The sequence below is a fragment of the Vulpes vulpes genome, chromosome 15, assembly GCF_048418805.1.
Source record: "Vulpes vulpes isolate BD-2025 chromosome 15, VulVul3, whole genome shotgun sequence".
NCBI lineage: Eukaryota > Metazoa > Chordata > Mammalia > Carnivora > Canidae > Vulpes > Vulpes vulpes.
Window position 1 is genome coordinate 535597 of NC_132794.1, and position 25398 is coordinate 560994.

At 63.4% G+C, this 25398-nt stretch overlaps 1 protein-coding gene across 1 annotated transcript; it reads left to right on the forward strand.

Moving 5' to 3' along the window:
- The first annotated feature begins 1124 nt into the window (after nt 1-1124).
- Nucleotides 1125-23532, forward strand: LSS (lanosterol synthase). Its single transcript, XM_072738494.1, has 22 exons — nt 1125-1213; nt 1302-1470; nt 2112-2250; nt 4388-4496; nt 5473-5594; nt 5850-5946; nt 7567-7702; nt 7963-8071; nt 8524-8642; nt 9521-9618; nt 9804-9831; nt 11295-11351; nt 11879-11950; nt 12202-12252; nt 12710-12859; nt 13379-13475; nt 14201-14306; nt 19568-19633; nt 20035-20115; nt 20594-20764; nt 21494-21572; nt 22049-23532. Exons 1-22 carry the CDS (start codon nt 1200-1202, stop codon nt 22178-22180), a joined length of 2202 nt encoding a protein of 733 aa, XP_072594595.1. The 5' UTR covers nt 1125-1199; the 3' UTR covers nt 22181-23532.
- The last annotated feature ends 1866 nt before the right edge of the window (nt 23533-25398 follow it).

Below are 25398 nucleotides of genomic sequence, written 5' to 3' on the forward strand. Positions count from 1 at the left end.
TTTCCCAAGATTGCTCTGATCGGTCACCAATGGGTTGCCTTGCCACATCCAATCATGATTCTCAGACGCCCTTTACAATCCCTCCGAAGTCTCTACACAGCCCACCGCGTCTTCCCGTGGCTTCCGAGCCCACTGTCCCCTGGTTTATGTCCCGTGTCTCGGGCCAGGCCTTCTCTTCTGAACTGGGAACGGTGGGTGCCCCAGGGCTCACCCTGAAAATCTTTTCTTTGGAATACTTAGCGCCTAGTTGATCTTGTCCAGTCTTATGTCTTCAAGCATCACCTGCAAATAGGCAACCCGTGAAGTCCGCTCCGGGCTTGTCCTCTGCTGAGCGCCGCCACGCTCCAGCGCACCCACCCGCGGGCCCACCCGGCATCGCTGCTAACGTAGCCGCAGTCTGAGGTAAAATTCTCCTCAACACCGGCCCTACCTTTATCAGTGACACCATCTACGCCCAGGCCTTCGGGTTTGGGCCGCTGGAACTGGTGGCGAGCAGGTGGAGCAGGTGGAGAGGAGCCTTGTTCTCTCGACGGTCTCTAGGAGGCTCACCTAAGCCTCGGGGGGATCTTTACACCTTTTTTCCTTTCCAAGATACTAAAAAAGAAGATTGTTACTTTGCTCATAAAAAGTCCAGGACCGTAAAGTCTCAAAACCCAGACTGTGCTCCGGGTGGAACCTCGCTCCTCCCCAGCGCTGCCGGACCAGGGCCCTGAGGCGTCGGTGTCTCGGGAGCCCCCTGCCCCCATCTGTCTCCTAGACGCGGGGCTCGAGTCCGGGCTCGGGCTCCTGAGGCACCTGCCGCCCGGGCCTTGTGGGGAGGCCGCGGGCGGGCGCGGCCTGGACGCTGAGGTGCCCCCTGCGTCGGCCGAGGGAGCGGCTGGTGGCCGTCCCGAGCCCCAGGCCCCGCCGCCCCCAGGCAGCCCGCGCACCTCCGCCCGGCCCCTCGCGCCGCTCCCCCGCCGACCCCTCCCGCCCCGCCCGCAAGGCCCCGCCCCGCCCGCTAGGCCCCGCCCCGCAGCCTGGGGCGGCCGGCTCTCCACCAATGAGGCGGCCGAGCGCGCCCGGGGCCCGCCCCCGCGGCGTCCTGATTGGCTAGGGAGGCATCGGCCCACCGCGCCCGCGGAGGCCGCCGAGGCGCGCCCGCCCGACCGGCCCGGCTGGGCTGCAGGGGCGCGGCGGGGAGCGGCGCGGGCGCCGTCATGACGGAGGGCACGTGAGTCCGCGCGGCCGGGACCCCGGGGGGCGGCGGGGGCGGCGGGGGCGGCGGGGGCGGCGGGGCTGACCGAGCGCCCGGGTCCCAGGAGCCTGCGTCGCCGGGGCGGCCCCTGGAAGACCGAGCCCGCCACCGACCTCAGCCGCTGGCGCCTGCGCTGCGAGCGGGGCCGGCAGACCTGGACGTACCTGGGGGCGGAGGAGGGCCCCGGCCGCGGGCAGACGGCGCTGGAGGCGCACTCCCTGGGCCTGGACACCGTGAGTGCGGCGGGGGGCCGGCGGGGGGGGGTCAGGGAGGGTCAGGGCCGGGGTCAGGGTGGGAGGGTCAGGGCCGGGGTCAGGGAGGGTCAGGGCCGGGGTCAGCGGAGGGTCAGGGGAGGGTCAGGGCCAGGGACAGGAGAGGGTCAGGGGAGGGTAAGGGCCAGGGGCAGGGGAGGGTCAGGGGTGGGTCAGGGCCGGGGACAGGGGACAGTCAGGGCTGGGGTCAGGGTGGGAGGGTCAGGGCTGGGGTCAGGGGAGGGTCAAGGTGAGAGGGTCAGGGCTGCCCTCAGGGGAGGGTCAGGGCCAGGACAGCACAGGTGTCCAGCAAGGCCCTCTGGAAAATGAACTCTCCAGCCCAGTGGACTTCCGGGGAGGAGCTGACCTCGACCTCAAGATCAAGAGTTGCCTGCTCTGCCAACTGAGCCAGCCAGCTCCCTGATGGGGGGCGTCAGGGGGCCCCTGTGTTACTGACTGAAGATGGCCCTGGAGAGGTTGTGAAGAAATTGGGAAGTAGGAGACTGGAAACCGGGAGAACTTGTTGACATTTGGTTGAAACAGTCGAAACCTTAAAGTAATTTGCATTCGTTGTTTTGGGGGGGCGGTGAGTGACGAGGGCTCCCGTCTCTCCTCCCTCGCAGGGGAGTCACTTCAAGGACTTGCCCAAAGCCGACACAGCCCGTGCCGCGGCTCTCAACGGGATCACGTTTTACGTGGGGCTGCAGGCTGAGGATGGGCACTGGGCGGGTGACTATGGCGGCCCACTCTTCCTCCTGCCAGGTAGGTGGGTGAGGCCATCCTGGGGCTTCCTCGGGGCCCTGGCCCGCTCCAGGCCCGCGTCAGTGCTGTGCGGTGAATGAGAAGGTGGATGAAGACCCGGACTTACTCGGGAGCATTGTCCTGTGCCTGTGCCGTCCTGGCGTCGGCGCCGGGGTGGGACTGAGGGCACGGCTAGCCCAGGGTTCTCAAAAGGGAAGCGAGGGGTACGGGGGGGCAGGGGAGGAGTGGCTCTTGAGTCCAGTACAGAGTGGCAGGGGCACTCCGGGTGGAGGACCAGGCCTGTATAAAGGTGCCAGACGTGGGCAGGTGATGGGTAGGGTCCTTTTATTTTTTAAGATTTTATTTTTCTGGTTTATTATTTTTGTTTATTTATTTATTTTGAAGACCCTACTTGTTTATTCACAAGAGACGCAGAGAGAGAGGCAGAGACACAGGCAGAGGGACAAGCAGGCTCCCTGTGAGGAGCCCGATGTGGGACTTGATCCCAGGACCCCGGGGTCACAGCCTGAGCCAAAGGCAGACGCCCAACCACTAAGCCACCCAGGTGCCCCTAGATTTTATTTTTAGGTTATCTCTACGACACAGCGTGGGGCTCAAACCCACAACCTCAAGGTCAAGAGTTGCATGCTCTGGCAACTGACGGAGGCAGCCAGGTGCCCTGATGGGTGGGGTCTTTAAGTCCTCGGGCAGCTCAGGTGTGTGAGCTGACCTTGAGGAGGTGGCTGGGGGAGCTGCGGCTGGAACCGGAGGATGGCCTTGGAGGATGGCCTCTGGACTCCTAGGTACTGAGCTACGTGAAACCGTTGCTTTCTGAGAATGTTTCACAAAATAAAGAGCCGTGTAATGTGAGGAATCCCCTTGTGTGATGTGTGTGGAAGGACTCCTCTAGTGGGAGGAGCATGGGGAGTGCGTGCTCGTGTCCCCTGGGGCTGTACGGCATCGTACCTTCCTGTCCAGGGGCCCACGGGCCTGTCCTTAGGGGAGAGTCACCTGGAGCCAGAGATCTTCTCAGGGAGGCGGTGACACAGCTTGTCCCGGGCGGGGTGCCGGGCTGCCTCATGGGGTGTGGGGGTGAGGAGACTCGGGCTAGGCCGCCCGCCCACGCGCAGCACCAGGAGGCGGGGGGCTCTTGTCACCGGGACAGCTGCCCTGTTCGGTGTTTGCTGCCCTGGGCCCTGCCTGCTGGGCCTCCCTCCTATGTTGGGCGGCTGCTTCCCCGTCGAGGACTCCCCTCGTCCTCGGGCTGGCGCTGGTCTGTTCTGAGGTACCGTGCAGAGTTTTTCCGTGGCCGGCTGAGCTTTGAAGGGTCTTTCTTTTCTTGCTTTAATTTGGATCTGTATAGACTATTCCCCTTTGAGTGTGGTTCGTGTGGCATCGGCTGTCCACATGCGTCATTGACCGGGTCTCTGTGGGAAGCCGGTGACATGGCGTTGACCATGTGTGTTTCTGTGTCTTGATGGTACCGCAACTAGAATGGAAAGAGGGAGCCTGATTTGGGATGATTTTTCTGGGAACCTTTGCCGCATCTCCAAACCCAGCTGCCGCCTTCCAGGGCGTAGCTCCGTATGAGGGTGGCTAACGGGGTTTCTGATGCCTCTGAGCCAGCGTCAGGCGTGTGTTCCACGGTGTGTTGGGCTGGGACCACCCCAAGACACCTCAGCTCCACCTCCATTGCAGGGCACCACAGGCGTGGGGGGCGGAGCGCAGGTGGGGTTTGGCGGCGGCCTGGGAGCACCGTACTCAGGAGTGCTGGGCTGGGAAGGTTTTTCTGTGGATCGTGTTTACTGACAATTGATCTTCATTTGCAAGGTGACATATGCTAGAAAAACCCCTATAAAACAGAAAAATGTGAGCAATGAATATTTTTATCCAGGGGTGACCCATTGGTGTTCCTTTTCCAGCAGGTGTGGACAGTGTTACGGGGCCCTAGAGTGGCTGGGAGGGGGTGTCGCATGTTGGTGCTGCTCCGCGGGGCCTCACTCCCGGAGTCCCTGGCGAGGCCGGCAGCAATAGCCTCTTCGGGCTCCTCTCCACGAGAGGGAGAGCTCGGGGCAGCTCCCTGCGGGGTGCGGGAAGGGGGCCTGGGCTTAGCGGTGCTCGCAGCCTGCTCCCACTGAGAACCGCTTCTCCGTCACAGGTCTGCTCATCACGTGCTACGTGGCACAGATCCCTCTGCCGGCCGGATATAGAGAAGAGATAGTGCGGTACCTGCGGTCCGTGCAGCTTCCTGATGGCGGCTGGGGCCTGTGAGTGCTTTTGTTACCGCACACGTGTGCGTGCGTGTGCACACGCGTTATGTAGGGGATACACCTGTCAAGGTGGGGGTGGCGGTAGCTCCCCAGGAGCTGGGGTGGGGCGAGGGGAGCGTGCGAGGAGGGAGGTCGGCTGGGGGCTGTGCGCCGGTGGACCTGGCATCTGGGGTCCTCAGAGTAGGAGGCTGCTCCCTTTCTGGGCCCTGGTCTTACAGCTGGTGTCACAAATGGGCCTTCAGGCTGGTTGGGAGGCGCTGGGGACTCGCACCGCACAGAAAGCCAGCTGGCTGTGACCACTCCTGGGTGGCAGCAGGTGGAGCCGGGGGGCCAGCACCCCTCCCCAGTTCTCCGTGCACCCCCCTGACACGGAGCTCACTCTGGGAGCTGGGCCTTGCCCAGTGTGGTCGACTGCCTGCCCACCTGCTCATGGGCCCTGGAGCCCCGAGTTGTACGCTCAGGGCTGGGGTTCCTCCTGGTGAGCGGAGTCCGCACCCCGGGATTCTCCATCAGAACTCTTAGGGGACAGCCCAGCCCCCGTCTGCTCCTGGGCGGGGCTTTGGCCTCAAACTTGGGGCCTCCTCTCCCGCAGGTCCCGGTGGTGGTGGCGGGTGTTGAGATCTGCCTAGTGCCTTTGCACAGGCACAGGGGCCCGGCCGCCCCTACTCGTTGCCTCTGGAGCCTGTGCCATGTGTGCTGACGAAGGAGCCTTAGTTGGGTCACTGGCCTGCGACTGGTCACATTGGGCCGGGCGTGGGAAGGGAGCGCAGGAGGCAGGCAGTGCTAGTGCCGGCCGGTTACGGGAGGTGCGGGGCTTCTAACTGGACCATGGCGGCTCTGGGTGTCGTCGGGCGGTCGTGTGATGTCCGTGGAGGCATTTTTTACTTTCTCAGGAGGTTGTGCTAAAAGCCCTGCTCGGCGTCTTGCGAGTGCTGAAACACGGCCATCTCTCGTCCCCCTCCTGCTCCCCAAGGCACGTGGAAGACAAGTCCACGGTGTTTGGGACTGCACTCAACTACGTGTCTCTAAGAATTCTGGGTGTTGGGCCTGACGATCCTGACTTGGTGCGAGCCCGGAACATTCTCCACGAGAAAGGTACTCCCTGCACCGCGCGTGCCGGGCGCTCCTCCTGCGGGGAGGCTGCGAATGTGGCTCTCGGCCCGACCTGCTGACGCTAGGGACGCTGCGGTTCCACACAGCAGCCGTGCAGCTGAGCAGACCTGAGGGGCTCGGGGCCTGCTTCCCACCTGTGCCGGAGGAGCCTCAGCCCCGGCTTCCGTTCACGGGGACCGTCCCGAGCAGCTGGTGTTCCAGGGAAGGCCGCTGACGTACGACCGTTCTTCTCCGTAGGCGGCGCCGTGGTCATCCCTTCCTGGGGGAAGTTCTGGTTGGCCGTCCTGAACGTTTACAGCTGGGAAGGCCTCAACACTCTGTTCCCGGAGATGTGGTGCGTGCGCCCTTCCGCCCTTGCCGTGTGGCCGGGCTGCCCGCGCTTTACCGGGTGGGGGGCGGGCCCGGGGTCGCCTGTCGCCGGGGGCGGGCGGCCCGTCCGGTGGAGTGAGGTGGGGCCCGGTGGGCCGAGTCCAGCAGACACGTGGAAGGGGTCCCCGTGGGCAGGAGCGGGGAGGCCCTGTGAGGTGGCGCCCCGGCAGGCCGGGCGAGCCCTGCGTTGTTGCAGACGGCCGGGCTGCGTCCTGTCCTGACGTCTTGGCCTCGTGAAAGGGGAAAGCAGAAGGAGGAGGCCCTGCCGCTCGGCAGCCTCGGCACCGGGGCGTGGGGTGTGCTCTGCTTTCTGTTCCCTTCTCTTCCTGCCAGTGAGGGGGAGCCTTAGTCCCAGGCGGTGCGCTTCCCCCAGCACTTGGCTGTGTGTCCTTAAGGGAGAGGAATTCCCTGGGCGACAGGCCTGCGGTTCACTCAGCAACGTCACACTAATTTCTAGTTGTGTGAAGCGTCGACCAGTGTGTAACACCTTGGGCGTCTCCCCAGGACACATTCTTATGCGTATAAGTCCCCCAGGTCACCTTCAAGAGGTGAGACCCTGGTAGAGCCTGGGTGGACCCCTGCGGCCTCCCCAAGCCCTGTCAGCGACGTCCAGGCCCCTGAGCTGTCAGGGAGGCGGGGCGGGCTTCGGGCTTCTTGTAGGGCCTGGGTGAAGGGCTCTGATGCAAGACTTGGCCCAACCTCTGCAGCCTTGGCAGTGGTGACCCAGTGACCGGGACACGGGGCTGTGACAGAGGTGGTGGGAGGTGGTGACTGGGGCAGAGGATGGGGAGGGGAGGGGAGGCAGTGAGGGGGGAGGAGGCGGGAGGTGAGAAGGTGAAGAGAGGCAGTGACTGGGGCAGAGGGTGGGGAGGGGAGGGGAGGTGGTGAAGTGAGGGGAGGCGGTAGGAGGGCACCATCCCCCAAGGCTGGCCCCTGGAGGAGGGGAGGTGATCCTCCCTGGCCTCCTGCCGGCTGCTCCGTGGACCTGCTGGTGTGTAGGGAGTGGGCAGATGCGGCAGAGCAGGTGCCGGAGGGCGTGTGGGGCGCTGGCGGCCGTCCGTGGGGGGCCCGGCGGGCGGTGCTGGGCTGCGAGGGCTGCCGGGTGCTTTGGAGGGTTGGGGACAGGGTGAGGGTCCAAGGCTGGCGGCAGTGCGCCCCGGGGGCCGGTGCTGGGAGGGAGGCAGGGCGGCCCAGGTGCTGCCAGGTGCTGGGCCGGCTGGTGTCTGCGCAAGTGCCCGTCCTTGGGCAGAGGGGCCGGGGCCGCGGGGTTTTAGATGAACTTTTGATTTTGGAATAGCCGTCAGTTTGCAGAAAAGTTGCAAAGTAGAACGTTCCCGTAGAGCCCCTGCCCTGGTTCTCCGTGAACGCTGTGGAAGCTCCAGCTGACGAGGCCACAGACGGTCCTGAGCGTCGGGGTTGGGTTTCTGGCGTCAGGATGCGTCCGGCCGAGCGGGAGGACTGGTGGTCGGCCTGTCAGCCCATGGGAGCCGGGCTGTGACGTGCCAGTGGCCGGGTCCACGCGTGGAAAGGCCGGGGCCGCGCTGCAGGCGGCAGGGCGACCACATGGTGTGTGCTGTCTCCCCAGGCTGCTTCCCGCCTGGGCACCCGCGCACCCCTCCACGCTCTGGTGCCACTGCCGACAGGTCTACCTGCCCATGAGCTACTGCTACGCCACCCGGCTGACCGCCAAGGAGGACCCGCTGGTCCAGAGCCTCCGCCAGGTGAGCCGTCCTGGGCGGGCACCCTGGGGTCACCCTCGCGCCTGCTGTCTCGGGACCCTACGGGGCCGCGCTCCCAGGAGCCGCGATGGAGCATCCACCTTCCCGTCCCCAAGGACCGGCCCGGGGGCTGGGGGGGTGCTCGGGGCCCCTGGGAGAGGCCTGGCCCCCGGGTCCTGGGGCAAGGCTGGGGTGCAGGGTGCTCGCTAGGGCATGCCCTGCGAGGAAGCGGGCGAGCAGGGTGCTGAGGTGCTGCCCCCCAGGAGCTCTACGTGGAGGACTACGCCGGCATCGACTGGCCGGCGCACAGGAGCAGCGTGGCCCCCGACGAGCTGTACACGCCGCACAGCTGGCTGCTCCGGGTGGTGTACGGTGGGTGCCTGCGCGGGGCTGGCGGGCGGCCTGGGCTGAGTGACCGAGTCTCCTCCCCTTTCTCACCCCCCCGTCGTTTAGGCCCTGTGGTGACCGGGGTGGGGGGGCAGCCGTTGTGCATCACGTCCAGTGCATGTGCTGTCCTTGCCCCCGGAGCAAGCCTGAGGCTGGGGTCCCGGAGCAGGGTGGGGGCTGCGGGCCCGGGGAGCACTCTGTTCCCTGCATCCAGGGGCCCGGCCTAGGCCCGTCTCCCTGCAGGAACCCTGGCGGCTTGAGGGCCCGCATCCTTGCTCCCGCGTCCCTTGCATGTGTCTTCTGTGCTGGGCCCATCCCAGTCACTGCCCGGGTGCGCCCTGGCCAGGTTTCCACACGGGATGTCGGAGAGGGCCGTGGGGAGGGCGGGGTCGGGAGGGCCCCGGGGCTGTGCTGGGCTGACGACCTTGCCCCCGCAGCATTGCTCAACCTGTACGAGCGCCACCACAGCGCCAGCCTGCGCCAGCGGGCCGTCCAGAGGCTGTACGAGCACATCGCGGCGGACGACCGCTTCTCCAAGTGCATCAGCATCGGCCCGGTCAGTTGCGGCGCCGGCTGGCCCTGTGCGGCCCCGTGGGGGGCGAGGGCTGGGGCGGAGGGTGCTCTGGAGGTGAGGCCTCCGGGTCCCCCTCGCCTGCGCCCTGCGCCCTGCCCTCCCCCGCTGCACCTGCTCCTGGGGCCACCTCTCAAGAGCTTCCTGGTCAGTTGGGAAGGGTGCTTCCCCCCTCGACGTCTCCCCACGACCTGCTGTCCGCCCTTGCCCGTGGGCGTACAGTGCTCAGGTGCTTGGGTTCCAGCCCTGCTTCCTGCTGAGCCCGGTGACTGTCCCGGCCTGGCCTTGCATGGTGAGGCCGTGGGGCCTGGCAGAGGCCCGGCGTGGACCCCAGGCAGTGGAGGCTGGGGGTGCCTCCTGGCCGTGGGGTGACCCTGGCGGGCCTGGTGGCAGCCTTTCTGGGCCAGCCCCGTTGGAACACTGTCCCGTGCTGCTCGCCGGGGTTCTGTGGGGCCCGTGGCACCCGGGGGACCGTGATCTGTGGCTGCCTCAGTGGAACGGGGAGTCGTTCCCCGTGTAGCAGTGTGGTCCTGGGGGGACTGTCGACTTGGCACTGATCAGACCCCGTGTGACCCGGGTGGGACGTGCAGGGTTGACTGGCCTGACGCGACGCCAGGATGTGGGTTTGGGTCTGTAGAACATTCCGTACCGGGCAAGCAGCCCCTGCCCCACAGGTACCGCCTCTGTCTCTCCTGGGGGCCACGTTGCTCTGTCGTCTGAGGCGGATACGCCCCACCCCACACGCCCACATGCAGCCCAGATATAGGCTGTGCTGGGGGCCCGCGTGGGCCGTCGTCCCGTATCAGGAGCGGAGCGGGTCTGGGCAGCGCCTGACGGGGCTGTGGCTCCGTGTCCCCCGGCAGATCTCGAAGACCATCAACATGCTCGTGCGCTGGTACGTGGACGGGCCCACCTCCTCTGTCTTCCAGGAGCACGTCTCCAGGATTCCCGATTACCTGTGGTGAGTGCGGTGGGAAGGGCCTGGCCAGTCGGGGGCACAGCGCCTGGGGGCCTCGCAGGCCAGCGTGGCTGGTCGGTCACCGCCCGCAGTGGGGCCGCGCGGGACACACAGGGTGTGCAGGGGCCGGGAGCCTGCTGCCGTCTGTGGGCTGAGCTGCCTGACCTGGGCCTTTCTCCTCCTCACAGGCTGGGCCTCGACGGCATGAAAATGCAGGTAAAGACGAGGCTGTGGCCGCTTGCTCCCTTTTCAGCCTTTCCTGCTCTGGGCCCCTTAGGGTGACCGCCCCTCACAGTGAGGTCCGGGGGCGGGCGCACAGCAGCCCCCAGCATCCCCAGGCCGGCGTGGGACGGGACAGCCAGTGGCAGGGGTGCACAGGCCCGGAGGAGAGGGTCTGCAGCCCACCCCTGCTACCCCCATGGTGGGGCCCCCCACCCCCACCCCCACTAGGAGCCCACCCGAGGAGTCCCCCTGAGGGGCAGCCAGGTCCCCTGAGACCACTGAGTGTGTGGACGCTGTGCTTGGTGCCCAGGCCGAGCTCCTGCAGAGCTGCCCCAGCCTCTAAGGGTTTGGGGCATGTGTGCTCCGTCCATGGGGGGTGTGCTCCCACGTGGTCCCGCTGACGTGTGCTGCTGCCCCGGGTTGTGCCGTCGTGGCCTGCAACCTCCTGCCCCCACTGCTCCCCCGGCCATGTCCTGAGTGTGACCCTGGGGCTGACCTGGCACGGACCCGGCTGCAGGGCCCTGAGAGCAGCGAGCCTGGAGCCGTGGGGCCACCCTGAGGGGGTTCTCTCTGTCCCCCCCTTGGCTCCATGTGGACACACAGAGGGAGCCTCCAGCAGGGTTCTCGGATCAGATGCGCCCCTGACCCTTAGGACTCTACATGGCGTCCAGCACACAGCCCACCTGGCTGGCCTGGCCTTGCTGCCCGCTCGCGACGGCCACGTGCAAACGGGAGGAGGGTGATGGGCCCCATGTGGCCACGTGGGTCCGGAGTCCTTCCACGCCCAGCTAACCGGTGCTTAGGGAATGGTCACTGCCCCATTCCTGCCCCACGGGGTTGATGACTGTCCCTGGTTAGGCCGTGGCACGTGTGTTGGCATCGGGCTGGTTCTGTGCCCTGCTCTGGGCGCCCCTCCTTCGGGGCGCACCCGCCGTCTGGGCCTGTTTGCTGGTTTCCTGCCCTGGTGGGGAGACCCTGAGCCTTGACCCCGTGCTGGTCTCTCTTGTCTGGGAGGCTCTCCTGGGCTGTTGGCCTGTCCCTGTTGCCTGAGTGTCTGTGCCTACCCAGCGTCCTCGTGGGAGCGGTGTGGACCAGTGCACGAGGCTCCCGGGGTGGGATCCGAGGGGGGGCCTCCCGGCTCCGCCAGGCTGGTCCTCGCTGTGCCTCGGCGAGAGCCTGTCATAGGCAGGGGTGGAGCAGGCCCTGGATGTGCCCCCGAGGATCGGGTCGCGGCTGCTGGTGACAGGTGTGGGGCTGCCTCACCCTCACCCGCCCGCACGCACAGCCCCCGCTCGGCCCTCGTGGGCGCCGGGTGCACAGAGCGCGGAGCCCAGGGCTGGGGGCTGGCTGGGCCCCCAGACGCCGCCGCCTGCCCCCACCCCACCTGGCAGGCCCTGGGTGATGGTGGGCAGGTGGGGAGCTGCCCCGCTGCTCTAACAGCTCGTCCTCGTGTGCAGGGCACCAACGGCTCGCAGGTGTGGGACACCTCCTTTGCGGTGCAGGCCCTTCTCGAGGTACGTGTGCCAGCCGTCCCCCGCTGACCTCCTGGGTGTGCGCCGCTGGCTGAGCCTGCGTCCTCCTTGCTCACCCGGGCCCTGAGGCCTGTGGCGAGGGCCCCACCGAGGCAGGGTGGTGGTGGGCGGGCTGGGAGGCTCCAGGAGCAGGGATGCCGCGCAGGAAGCTTCCAGCAGGGGCGGGGGCTCTCGGCCTTCCTCTGCGCTCACTGCCCGTAGGGGACCTCTGAGCACACGCTGCAGAGACCAGAGCGTGTGCTGGTGGCCTTGGGGGTCTGGGCCATGTGGGGCTCTGCCTCGGTGGCCGGGCTCCTGTGCCCCGGCCGGGCCAGGTTTCGGGTGGACCCTCCTGCCCCCTTCGTTTCTCCATCACGTCTTCCTGACACGTCAGCAGAAACCGAAGAGCTTGACACTCGGGTGGGTTTGCTCCTGTTTCTCGGTGGTGGCGACACATCCCCAGGGCGGTCTGGGAGCCAGTTCACCCGCGGGCTCGTGCCCCAGGCCGCTCAGCCTGCGCTGTCTTCCAGGCAGGGGCACACCACAGGCCCGACTTCTCGTCTTCCCTGCAGAAGGCACACGAGTTTCTCCGCATCTCGCAGGTGAGGCCGCAGTGGCCTGTGCCTGGGGGTGGTGGGGCCTCCCCACCTGTGCTGGGTGCCCCTGCCTGCCCTCCCCAGCTTGGGAGCGCCCGGGCATGTCTCCGGGGCAGCGGGTGGGGGCGCTGGGCCGTGGCGGGGGGAGGCCTTGCAGGCTGCCTTGGCTCTGATGGCTGGGGGCCATGCGTGTGCTCTGCACCTGGGGCTGACGGGGCCTCCCCTGCTCTCCGCCTGTGCCCCTGGATGCTGCCCAGGTCCCCGACAACTACCCTGACTACCAGAAGTACTACCGCCAGATGAGCAAGGTGCGCGGCCAGCCGGCTCCCCCGAGTCCTGTGCCCTGCTTGGCTGTGCTTGCCGTTTAAGAGGGCTCCTCGCGGCTCCCTGGGCCTTCCTGCTCCCACACGCCCATGGCCGGCGCTGCCAGTGCACCTGGGCCTCCCTGACGGGGGAGACGCGTACGTGAGGTGGCTGAGGCCCGTGGGCCACCTCCTGCTGCCGCATCAGAGCTGAGCTCGCACGTCTGTGCTGCAGAGCTGCTGCTAGATGGCAGCACGTGCACACGCACCCACCACGCTGGGTCGGGACGCGGATGGTGTGTGGGCGGTGCTGCGGGCCCAGGGCAGCCCCCCACGGTGTGCGCCTCCCCCTGCAGGTCGGGGGCTGCCCACGCTGGGTGGTGCGTGGGGCTGAGGTGGCCAGGCCTCTGCTCTCACTGGGAGGCCCGACGCCCAGGGTTGACGCGGGCCCCGCGCCCTGCAGGGCGGCTTCCCCTTCAGCACGCTGGAGTGTGGCTGGATCGTTGCCGACTGCACAGCCGAGGCCTTGAAGTCCATCCTCCTGCTGCAGGAGAAGTGTTCCTTCGTCACCAAGCACGTCGCCCGAGAGCAGCTCTGTGACGCCGTTGCTGTGGTGAGGGGCTGGGGCCGGGGCTGGGGCTGGGCTGGGGGCACCCTGGGTCCCCCCCCAGTGCTGCTTGTGAGCTGCGCTTCCCGTGGCTCCTTCTGCGTGAAGGCCTGGGTCGCGCTGCAAGCCCGGGGGGGCCCGTCCCCCAACGGCACCTGTGCTGGGGGCTTGCGGGCCTGGCTACTCGCCAGCGAGGGCTGAAGGCAGGATACACCTGCCGTTCGTGTTTGTGCGAAGTCCCTTCACACCCGGTGTGTGCGTGGTTCAGCACGGAGGCCGCGTGGTGTCCACGTGTGGCTGACGAGTGGATAAGCAGGTGTGGGTTGGGGCCCGGTGGCCACTCCTGGAGGACCACTGCCTGGGGCACCGGAGGCCTCGGTTTAATGTGAGAGCGGCTCCCGTGTCCCGCCCTGCCCTGTTGGTCTTAGCCAGGGCTGTTTCTGGAAAGCTCCGCCGTGGCTGGTGGGGTCCCCGTCATGCTCAGCACAAGGGTGAACTCTCAGGATGTCCTTTCTCTGCTTTTAGTTGCTGAACATGAAAAATTCTGACGGAGGGTTTTCCACCTATGAGACTAAGCGTGGGGGGCACCTGCTGGAGCTGCTGAACCCCTCGGAGGTCTTCGGTGAGTGGTTGCGGCCAGGAGACCAGCCCAGGGGCTCACCCGCCGGGGCCCTGAGGTCCTCCCCAGGCGGGAGCAGTGCCCGCGGAGGCGCCGGCGGGTGGTGGCGGCTGCGTGTCCCGAGCTCTGAACGTGGCCACTGCCTGTGCTCGTGGCTGGAAAGCTGTGGTTCGGTTTCTTGGACGTGGGGTGGAGCTGGGGGGTCACTGGCTCTCCTGCCGCGTGCCCTGCCTTCCGCGAGACCGTCCTGCGCCCCGAGTGCACCTCGCAGAGCCCAGGCACCTTGCAGGGGGTGTCGGTGGGGACCTGCTGGCCTGCGTCACGCTGCTCTGCCTGTGGATCTAGTCTGTGAGGGCAGCTTCTTGCCCCGCGTGGCCCGCATGGCCCGCACCCCTGCTTCCAGGTCTCTGCCTCGCTGTTGTCACTGCTGAACGTGGTCTGCTGGGTGGGGTGTAGGCCGCCCTGGGCCTCGCTCCTTCACCGTCGTGCTGGCCCGGGGGTCTCCAGGTCACCGAGTAGGTGCCTGCCCCCTCCCACCTGGCGGCCCCGTCTGCGGGGCTGGGCCGGTCCCCGGGGGCTCTTCCCTGGTTTCCTTGAAGGACGACCAGGCTCCCGCTGCCCCATGTGGGCTCCGCACATTGCCGCACGCTCATTCTTCACGGTTTGGCCCAAGCTGCCAAATTGGGTGACGAGACGAACTCACATGCACGTTGGTCCTTCCCTCCTAGGGGACATCATGATCGACTACACGTACGTGGAGTGCACGTCGGCCGTGATGCAGGCCCTGAAGCTCTTCCACCAGTGTTTCCCGGACCACAGGGCCGGCGAGATCAGGTGAGGGTGGCCTCGGGCTGTGGGGGTTGCCCGGCTGGACGCTGCGGGTGTGGTGTTGCCGGGTGGGCGGCCCTCGGTGGGGCGGGGTCTGCTGTAAGACCCGTCCGCGGGCGGAGGGGCTCCAGAGCTCCTGAGTCCAGCTGCCCGCGAGCAGAACCGCTCCGGGGTGCGGATGCCGACTGCTGCGCCGCTGGAAGCTGCACGTGACTCGTTCCCTGAAACCCGCCCCCGGGAGCCTCCCGCGCCTGGGAGCCTTAGCAGGGATGTACACACACGACCAACACACCTTGCTGGGCTTCGTGTGTGGCCTCCTCGGCGTGAGGGAGGCTGGAGGAGAAACAGCAAAGAAAAACGTGAGGAAGAGAAAGTAAGCTCAGGAGGGAAGAGAAGGTACCGAGAACAGCCCGGTGACCTGCGGGGCTCCAGCGGTCGTCCCAGGCCGAGCCCCAGGCGGACTCGAGTACTGGGGCTCAGCGTAGCCCGGCCCTGACCCACGGGGAGGATTGCTCACGTCTTAATAACGGTGCAAAGCTCCGCAGCCCAGCTGCGCGTGTCCACGTCCGCGGTCCCTCAGTAAGCCCGTCCTGTGCACAGAGGTGGCGCGTCTTCCCCGCGGTGCCCGACGAATCACGAGGGGACAAAGCCGTGCGACCTCAGTGGGCACGCACCTGGGCAGACGCCCTCTCCTGGCTCCGGGGCTGTGCCGTTCCCACTCTTGGGGCCCCCACAGGAGGCCTCAACCTGGTGCTCGGGGCCCGGCCCTGCGCTCAGGCAGCAGCCGGCCCACCCTGCCCTCTGCGTGTGTGCCCGTGGTGCGGGTGGCCCGCGGTGGCTCCATCGGTTGTGGGTCCTCAGGGGCCTCCCAGCGGATTCCTGGAACCATCCTGCCCTCAACACGCCGCTCGTCTCTCGGGGCCCGGGGTCCCTGCTTCCTGAGGATACAAGCTTAGGAGTGGCCTGGCTGCGGGCTGGGGATGCGCGGGCTCCTGGGCGTCCCCGTCCCCCGCGTCTGTTGACAGCTCGCGGCACATGTGATGCGGCTGCAGCTGCTACGCTTTCCTCCTGAGCACCCTCGGGCTCAACTGGAAAAGCACTTTCTCAAGGGCCTTTACAGCCGTGGTCACAGGGAAACCGGGTGCGCCTTCCCTCACGGCGTCCCGGTGGGGCCCCGCCCAGCGGCCCGGAGCTGCAGAGCCGATTTTCTCTTTGGATTCTCGGGCTGAATTTGTGAGAACTTGGGCCATTTCTGCCTCAAGTGTTTGGAGGCTGCATTTGGGCTCGGAGTTTCCTTCGAAGGAAGGTGTTGAATTTCTTGCTACAGGTTCCGTGGGACCCGTGGGACCGCACAGGTTTCCTCTGCTGCATCTTGTGGGTTTGGGGGCTTGTCCCAGTGCCGCAGAGCTGCAGCCCCCGGTCCTCGCCCCAGTCCTCCCGCCGTCGGCGCCGCCTGGGCCGCCTCTGCACCAGCCGCTCCCCGCTCTGCCCAGGCTCTGCACAGGGGCTGTGTCCTACCTTTGACTCTGTCGCGGCAAAGCCTCGGTTTCCGGTTTCACCAATGTCTGCTCGTCACTGTTCTCTTTCTACTTTATTTCTTTTTCTAACTTAGACACTTGAACGATCGTCCGGCTTCCTTGTTAGATGTGTGCGTACGTCTGCGGTGAGTCTTGGCGAGCGTGGAGCTAGGCTGACCTTCTGTTTCTGCCCTGAGCTCGTTGGCCGGGGTCGTTTAGGAGTACGTGGCTTTACGTCCAAGGAATTGGACCACTTTCTAGTTGTGTTTTGCGGGTTCCCTTCTGCCCTGGCGGGCGGTGCGGCCCCTGGCTGGCACCGTGCTTTACTGCACTTCTGTCCCTGGGCCTGGGGCCACTGGTGGTCCCTTCCGCTGGGCACGGCTTGTCCCCAGTGATGTTCTCCTGCGATTGACCTTTTCCCTTAATAGGTCGTTGTTTTAGGAAGTTTAATAAAAGTCCAGTGTGCTTCTTGGTGGAGACGTGGAGGGTGCAGGAGCTCCAGGCCGCGGGGAGGACAGTTGGCGGCACCCGACCCTGCGACCCTGCGGCTGTGCTGGCGAGGTCTGGGAGCTGTCCGGTCGCGTGCTCCTCCCGCAGGAGTCGTGTGGGCGCACGTGTTTCATTGTTCTAGTGGCCTCTTGGTCGTCTCTCAATTTTCGTTGTCATTTTGTAGCTTTTCCTCATTTTAACCTTCATTACTATTGTCTTCTTGGATCTTTATCCAGGACCATTACCCTTCCTGGAGCCACATGGTTTTGGGGACCGCCTGTGTGGGGAGACCCCCTGCCCTTGCCCCTTCCCAGTGTGGGGGCCCTGGACTCGATCTGGGACTCCAGGATCACGCCCTGGGCTGAAAGCAGGTGCTAAACCGCTGAGCCACCCAGGGATCCCCCTGTGTTAGATTTAAACCTAAGTAATGTTTTTTCTTTTTGGTGCTGACATAGTCGATACTATGATTTTAATTTCAGAAATTAATTGTTCGTTGCTGGTAAGAAAAGAAAGGTCTTTACTGTGTAAGAACCGTCTTGTATCCTGCAACCTTGCGACGATGGGTAGCCCAGGAGTGTTCTGGTGGCTTCTTTGGGATTTTCTACGTAGGTGATCACGTCATCTGTGAACAAACACAGATTTATTTCTTCCTCCCCATTCTGTGTACCGATTATTTCCTTTCTTGTCCTGTTACATCAGTTAGGACGTCCAGTACAGTGTCAGGAGGGGTGGTGACAGGGGCATCCTCGTTCCAACTCCGTAGGAAAGCCTCTCGTTTCTCACCATTACAACTGATGTTTGCCCTTTTTTTTTTTTTTTTTTAAGATTTATTTATTTATTCAGAGAGAGAGGGGCAGAGCCACAGGCAGAGGGAGAAGCAGGCTCCATGCAGGGAGCCCGACGTAGGACTCGATCCTGGGATCCAGGATCACACCCCAGGCTGCAGGCGGCGCTAAACCGCTGCACCACCGGGGCTGCCCTGTTTGCTGTAGTTTTGCAGCTGCTCTTTATCAAGCAGAAGAGTTTACCTTCTATTCCTAGTTTCCTGAAAGTTTTTAATGATGAACAGGTGTTAGATTTTGTCAGCTACTTCTGCAGCTGTTGATGTGATCGTATGATTTCTGCTTGTTGGCTTCGCCTGTTGATTCCGTGATTGCATTCACTGATTTTTGAATGTGGAACCAGCTCTGCATACCTGGGGTAAATCTCACCTGTGGCATACGATTCTCTTTACGTTGCTGCATTTGCTGTGCGGAGGGTTTCTGTGTCTGTGCCACGGAGAGACGGGTCTGTAGATTCCCTTACTTGCGATGTCTTTGCTTTTGGTCTTCAGGTGATGCTGCCCTCGAGGACCAGGCTGGCTGTCTCTGGGCCCTGGGGGAGCCTGGGGGACCTTGTAGAATTCCTTCCCTGAGGGCAGAAATCACCGGTGAATCCATCTGGGCAACTCTTTATATTCTAATTAGTTGTGGGTTCTTGTGGGTCTTCCTAGACTGTCCTTGCAGCTGGCGTTCCTGCTCGGCTCCCTGCCCTGGCTGAGCCTGCGAAGCAGAGGTGGTGGCCGTGGTGGCATCTTTGTCCTATTGCTTGATGTTGAAGGGGAATGCTTCTAATATTTCTCCATTTAGAGTGATTCGTGCTGTAGGTTTTTTTGTCGTTACCCCTTTTCAGGTTAACAAAGTTCCGTTTTCTTCCTAATTTGCTCAGTTATTTTTTCCCCCCTGTTGTGAATGGGTGTTTGATTTTAGAAGATAAGGACTTTCCTATCTCAGTAGAGATGATAAGCATAATCTCCCTTACCTGTAAATGTAGATGATTATTGTAGATCTCTCTAATGGTAAAACACCCTTGTTTCTGGGACGGGGCCAACTTGGTATTGGGATATCTCCACTGTGTTTGCTTCCCCAAAATTTAGGTTTGGATGTTGCATCCGCGTTCATTCACGGACAGCCTGGAAATTGTGCTTCCCTGCATCGCACTTGTACGGTCTTTTGGGTTCCTAGAGTAAGCGAGGGCGTGTTTCTTCCTCCGTCCCCTGGAGGACTTTGAGTCACGTTAGAATGATCATTCTTGGTTGAGTTAGTAGAAGTTACTGTTGAAAACCTCTAGTCCTGATTTCTTTCTGGGCAGAGTCCGAATCTGTGACTCTGTCTTTAGTACTTGCAGGACCAGCCAGGCTCCCTCTGCTTGAGCCGGTTTTGAGAAGCTACTTTCCCGGTAATTTGTGCATTTTGAGTTTCCACCTGTGTCGTGTCAAGTTTTCTTACTTTCTCTTAACCTCTTTGTTTCTACTACCCCTGCGGTCGCGTCACTCTTTCATTGCTAGGGTCACATCTTTGTCCCGCCACCCTTTGTATCAGTTCTTTCATGCTGCGTGACAACACGACTAAAGCTTGGTGGCTTCAAACAACACACGTCTGTTGCCTCACAGTTTCTGTGGGTCGGGAACCCAGGCGCGGCCCAGCGGGTCGTCTGCACAGCTCCCACCAGGCTGCGGCCAGGACATGGGCCAGGACTCGGGTCTCATCCGAGCATCGGCTGTGGGAGGGTCCGCTCCACGTTCACGTAGTCATTGGCAGGTTTCCATTCCGGGGTCCCGTTTCCTCGCTGAGCACTGGCTGGAGGCCAGCCTCAGTTTCTCGCCACCGGGGCCCCTCTGCGGAGTCTCATGAAGCCAGCGGGGGACAGCGAGTCTCAGAAGTGATGTCCCATCGACTTGGCTGCAATCTGTTGTTTGGAAACCAGTCCCTGGGGGAGGGATGCTGGTGGGGGGAGGAATGCCGGTGGGGGGGATGCCGTGGCGGGGGGTACCTGCAGGCGAGGCTCTGGGACCTCCCTGGAGGCTTTGTACCTTCGCTCCAGCCTCTTCAGAGACCCAAACCAGTTAGACTAATGATGGACCTCTGTCCTCTAAATCTGTCATTTGCTCTCTAATTTTTTATTTCTTTTTAAATATTATTTTGCATATTTGCCGCAGCTTATGTTCCTGACGTTATTGCAGTGCAACGGGCTCTGCGTGCAGCTGCTCCTGGCGTTGGTTCCTCGCTGACTAGCACGGCTTCCACTGAGACTTGGCTTCTTCTTCCCACGTCCTCTTATCCCTCACCTCTCACCTATGTATTTCCTCTCTCGATGTTCGTTTACTTTTACTGTGTTTTAAGGGAGACCACGCTGGTTCTTGGAGCCTGTGGGATGCGTGGCATTGGGGTAGGTGGGCTGCTGTCGTCCCGCAGCATTTGTTAGCATCATCCTGTGTTCCAGGGAGACGCTCCAGCAGGGCCTGGCCTTCTGTCGGCGGAAGCAGCGGGCTGACGGCTCCTGGGAAGGGTACGTGAGCTCTCGAGCGTGCAGATGTGGGGGGGCTCTGTCCTCGGGCCACACCACCGTGTCCGGGAGAAGCTGCTGGGACAGCGTTCTGCGGGGCCTTGTCACTTCTGGGTGCCCAGCCTCCTCCTGCTTGCTCAGCGTGTGGCCGAAGACACTGGGGGGTGTGTGGGCCAGGCTCCCGCCTGACTGCTCCTCCCCTGGCGGGGCCCCCATGTACCGGGCCTGTTGGGCTCAGCCTTAGAGCCAGGCGCACTGAAGGCCACGGGGGTGGTTTTCTTGAAAGTAACCCCGGCTTTCCTGACCCCACAATGGAATGGGTTCCCACCAGTCTGGCGGAATCTGGTTTTCTGCAGCCTCCGATCGAGACGGAGAGGCTGAGGTTCTGCTTTGTCTTCCTCCAGCTCCTGGGGGGTTTGCTTCACGTATGGCACCTGGTTCGGGCTGGAAGCTTTCGCCTGTATGGGGCAGACTTACCGCAGCGGGTGAGTGGGCCTGTGCTGCCCGGGGTGGGGCTCCTGCCAGCAGGAAGCTCTGCTGGGTGTCTTTCCTTGGATGTTGGGCCTCAGGGGTGTTTCGTAGTTTTCTAAGCAGTGAGCTCATGGCTCCAGTAAAGACACGGGGCTGAGACCGTGCCTCACTGCTCAAAGCCCCAGCCAGGAGCCTGTTGGGCAGCACACTCTGGGCCCGCCTGGCCCCGACCCCCAGTGGGACCCCTCTGGGCTGGGTCTGAGCTGTCCCAGCCGCCTCCCTCAGCTCGGCTCGGTGCGGGGTGTTTCGGGGCCGGGGTGGTCATGCCGAGGCGTCCGCAGCCACAGAGCTTCTTACTCCCTGCGGGAGGCAGGTGTCTCTGAGGCCTTCATGACGTGGTGGTGGGCCTGGGGTGCCGGCTGCCCCCCATACTCCTGCCCCGCCCCCGGGAGGCCTCCCTGGACTGACCGCGACCCCCATCGCTCTCTGCAGGGCCGTGTGTGCAGAGGTCTCCCAGGCCTGCGCCTTCCTGCTCTCCCGGCAGATGGCCGATGGGGGCTGGGGGGAGGACTTCGAGTCCTGCGAGCAGCGGCGTTACGTGCAGAGCACCGCGTCCCAGATCCACAACACGTGCTGGGCCCTGATGGGGCTGATGGCCGTCAGGTGGGTGCCCTGGGACCCCCCGGATGGTGCGGTCAAGAGGAGGCTGTTCGGGTGGCGTGTGGGCGGCTGAGCTGTGAGCGAGGGTGGGAGGAGGGGAGGGGGCCGGCAAGGGCACAGGCTGTCGAGACGGGGGGTTCCTGCAGGGAGGCTCGGCCATGAGGAGGCCCAAGGGAGGGCCAGGAGGGCCGAGGCGGCCCCTGCGTCCACGCGGGTGTGCGGACCCATGGACGTGCCTGGTGCCCGGGCTGTGCTGTCCATCAGCTTTAGGGCCGTTTGGGGGATCCTAAAACCTCACCAAGTTAGGTGGGTCGCTGTGAGCAGGAGCAGCGGAGTCAGGGGGGCCTGGGCCGCGGGTGCTGGGCGGGGTCCCCAACCCGTCGTCCTTCCGGTGCATCATCCTGGCCGCGGGCAGTGAGCATGGGCCTATGTGACATCTGTGGGCCTGGGGGGTCCTGGAGGCCAGGGCGGGACTGGAGCACCTGCCCACGTGTGCGGGTGGGGCAGCTCGGGCCGCGCTGTGCGTGTCTGGAATCTGGGATTCTGGGTGGACGTGCGGGGCAGCCACAGGGTGCCGGCTGTCCTAGCTGTGCTGGGGCTGCTGCGTGTCCCTGTGCGTTCGCGTGTCACACGTCTGTGCCTGGTGGTGCGAGGACGAGGGTGCAGCTGGGCTGCCGTCCTCCCGAGCGGTGGCCAAGCAGTCAGTGCCTCCTTCCCCCTCACCCCCCCCAGGCATCCCTGCGTGGAGGCCCTGGAGAGAGGAGTCCGGTGTCTGCTTCGAAAACAGCTCCCCAATGGCGACTGGCCCCAGGTATGCCGAGGCGGCCGAGGAGCACAGGGCCCAACCCCGACCTCGACGCACATGGGCTTGGTCACACCTGTGCTCGTGAACAGGGTCCTAGCTCTGGGGGCCGGAGAGTCCTAAACCCTAGGGAGAGCCCGTGTACAGACGATCGCTTGGCTCTGAGCCTGGGGTGGGGGCCCGACACCCTCAGGCTGTGCTTTGGCAGCTGCGGCAGCCGCCTCCGCCTGTCCTGCGGGTCCAGGTCACAGTCACAGGATGCTGATCCCCTGCCCCGGACGAGTCTGGGGAGGGGACACGGCTGTGAGGAGCTGGTGACTCGGGTCCAGGGCAGGGGTCCAGGGCCAGCGTGGTAGGAGAACGGCCTGCAGAGGCTCGTGGGCCGACTCCCCAGGGGCTGCCTAGCCGTCTGGCCGGGGTTTCCATTCCGGGAGCCCCTTGGCCTCATGCTGGAGCCTCTGTGCTTACTCCCTGTGCTCTTCCAGGACAACACGGCCGGCGTCTTCAACAAGTCCTGTGCCATCAACTATACGAGCTACAGGAACGTCTTCCCCATCTGGACCCTCGGCCGCTTCTCCCGCCTATACCCCGAGAGTGCCCTTGCCGGCCACCCTTGAGGGCAGCTGGCAGGTGGTGGTGGGGACGGGTGTCCAGGGGGGGGGCCACCGAGCAGCAGGTTCCAGCTGGGGCCCTCGGGTGAGCTGCAGGAGCCCCACCTAGGGGCCCAATGCCCTCACCACCCACTCCGGCAGGGCAGGGGCAGGGCCGGGGCAGACCTGGGGCAGGGCAGGGGCAAGTGGCTTTAGACCCTTGTTTTCAGGGTTTAGTTCTTAGAAGTGTTGCTTAGATGAGGAAAGGAGCAGGATGAGCCACGAACCCGGGGGCACAGCCCGTGGTGCTTCTGCTCGGAGCCCCGCTGGCGCCCTGGCCACTGTGCCATGGGGCCCGGGTGTCCCGTGGATGCCTGTCGAGCGTCTGTCCCGCTCCCCAGGTTTACATGAGGGTTCGCTTTGGCTGGAGGAACCGTTGAGATCCCCTGGAAACCCGTCGGGTTGCTCTTGCACTTCTTTCCTTGCCCACTTTCTCCTGTCCGGGCGGGCTGGCTATTTCCCGCAGCAGCCGCTGCCCGGGAGGCCGAGCCGTGGTCGAGTCGCTGCACAGACCTAACAAGTGAAGATCCGCTCCTCTGCTCCCGATGCCACCACCCCTGCGGCAGCTCCCTTGATAAGCAGACCCGTGGTTCCATCAGGCCGAAGCGTGGCGCGCTCGTGTCTCTCCTGTGGGGACGGTCCTGGGTCTGGGTCCTCGGAGACTGCTGCGCGAGCTCCACGTGGGTCTCGGGAGCCCCGTGACGGCTCCGAGAGGAGCAGGTGTGTCTCCTCTGCTTGATTAAAAATCGGTTCTAAACAAAACAGACTCAAATACAGACCAAACCGCTGGTTGCTGGGGGTGGGAGGTGACTGAACAGGTGACGGGGCTTACGAGCACGGACTTCAGTTATAAAATGTGTAGCTCGGTGATGGAAACTACTGTGGGGAGTGTAGCCCGTGATCGTGCGCCACGCGGAAGGTGACAGGTGCCGGGGCGCTGGGCATGGGGATGCGAGCAGCGTACGTGGTGGGTGAGTCGGTGCGTTGTACACGTGGCCCGGGCCAACCCTGGGTCAGCCGTACTTCGGTAAAGTCCAGTTCTCCGTCCTGGGCAAGTCATTAAAGAGACCTGAATTCAAATTTTTCTTGGTTGTCGGGCCCAGATTTTGTTTTATGCTGGGAGGCTGTTGCTGGAGCCAAATCGGACTTCGGTATCGGCCACGACGCCAACTCCACACCTTCCCTCTGAGGAATTCCCTGACTAGAAATCCTTAATTCACGGTGGGAATTCCTGTCCGAGAAAGTACTTTTTCTTACTGGACACTGTCACTATTGCTACATCCACGCTTAATTAGGCAATAAAATGTTTCAAGAACTGATGCTGTCTCCTTTGCCTTCTTCATTCTTTCCTCATCTCTGCAGCTAGGCTGACCACAGGTTAGTTGCTCAGCTTGACTTATTTTCATTTTCATCTGCAATATCACTTTTTACTCATGATTCACTTTGTTTGAAAAAGGAATGACGGGTAGAAAGAGGAGGCAGGGGGCGTCGATGGGACCTGAGCCACAGGCCGGGGCCGACTTGCTCTGCCGTCATGGCCTCGGCTCGCTCCGCGTCCTAGGAGGCAGCTGGAGCTTGCACGTGTAGCCTTGTGGTCGCATCGGCTGCGGGTGGGGCACAGCATGTCCCCGAAGGCCGTCGGCCCGCGGCGGGATCCACAGTAGCTGCCCACACAGGTGGCCGTGGAGGGGGCTGCGGATGCCGCTCTGCAGGGCACCAGGGCCATGGGCCCCTCTGTGCTGTGTGGCCCTCAGGCCTGGCACTAGAGGACCCCCCGCCCCCTTTCCTCAGGAGGATGAGGGTGATAAGGACAACTTCAGGTTCTCCTCAGTGAAAACAGTTTCTATGTGACGACTACCGATAGGTGACTTGCAGCCTTCCTCCAGGGACAGCGATGGCCCCGGGGGCGACTGGAGCCCGTCGTGAGACCAGGGGCCTCAGACACATGCCCGCAGCCAGGCCTTTCGTGGGTGTGAGACGCGGTGGACTTGACACCCGTGTCCTTGATGCCGCCTCCGGTTCTTGGGAGGGTAGAGGATTGGGGGCTGCAGGAGGATTGGGCCACCCAGGAACAGGTGAGCGCCACACAGCCTACGCTGGCCAGGGTGCTTAATACTCTAAAGACGATGCCAGTGACCTGCTGGGTGATCTTGAGTGTCCAACATGCATATAATTGGGGCCCCACAAGACGGGGAAGGAGGGAAGCAGGGAAACGTCTGAGTGATCCTGGCGCAACTGTTCTGGATGTGAAATCTATAAGCTCATTGATCGTGACGCTCAGCAGACACAGAATAATCACACGGACCAAACATACCAAACCCCAAACCTCCAAAGCACGTCCTAAATGTATGGAAATCATGAATGGATAACGTCTGAAAAGCAAACGAAAACAGACACATTCTATGCAGGTGAACAAAGGTAAGGACAATAGGCGTGATGCAAAGCAGAAGACCGTGGCACGGCATCTTGAAGGTTATTAAAAGGGAAAAACTCGTCCGCTTCCAATTCTATATTCACCAAAAAACAAAAAAGAAGGCAAAGTAGACCTTTTCCAGACAAACCGAAGCTGAAGGAACCCTCCAGCGGCGTGTCCTGCAAGAAATGTTAAGTGGCTTAGGCTGAAGGAAAGCGAAGCCGGGTGGGAACTCGGGTCTCCGCCAGGAAATGGGGCCCAGGAATGTGAAGCGTAGAGGGTTTTCCCCCTTTGTTAAAAACAAACATACAAACAAACCCTCCTTAAAACGGAATGAACTTTTTTTTTTTTTTTTTAAGATTTATTTATTTATTCATTCAGAGAGAACGAGAGAGAGGCAGAGACACAGGCAGAGGGAGAAGCAGGCTCCATGCAGGAAGCCCGATGTGGGACTCGATCCCGGGTCTCCAGGATCACACCCCGGGCTGCAGGCGGCGCTAAACCGCTGCGCCACCGGGGCTGCCCCGGAATGAACTTTTAAAGGCCGAAACAGTAACGTGGACACTTCCAGCAGCAGGTGCGCTGCAGGCGGCACGGCAGAGCGCCTCCTCCTGCGCCAAGTGCTGCTTCGCCGAGCGGTGGAGTCTTTACAGGTAGACGGACGGAAGTGAGAGGAACCCAGGGTCCGCCCGAGTAAACCACTAGGAAAAAAAAAAAAAAAGGAGGGGTAGGCCGAGAAAACTAATAAAGGAGGCAAAATAATCTAAAAGGA

What these genes read in the sequence shown, in the direction of transcription:
- LSS (XM_072738494.1), top strand. An exon ending in GCTGCTCCGGGTGGTGTACG is followed by an intron (nt 8,072 to 8,523) that starts GTGGGTGCCTGC and finishes TTGCCCCCGCAG; the next exon opens with CATTGCTCAACCTGTACGAG. An exon ending in GAACCCCTCGGAGGTCTTCG is followed by an intron (nt 13,476 to 14,200) that starts GTGAGTGGTTGC and finishes CTTCCCTCCTAG; the next exon opens with GGGACATCATGATCGACTAC.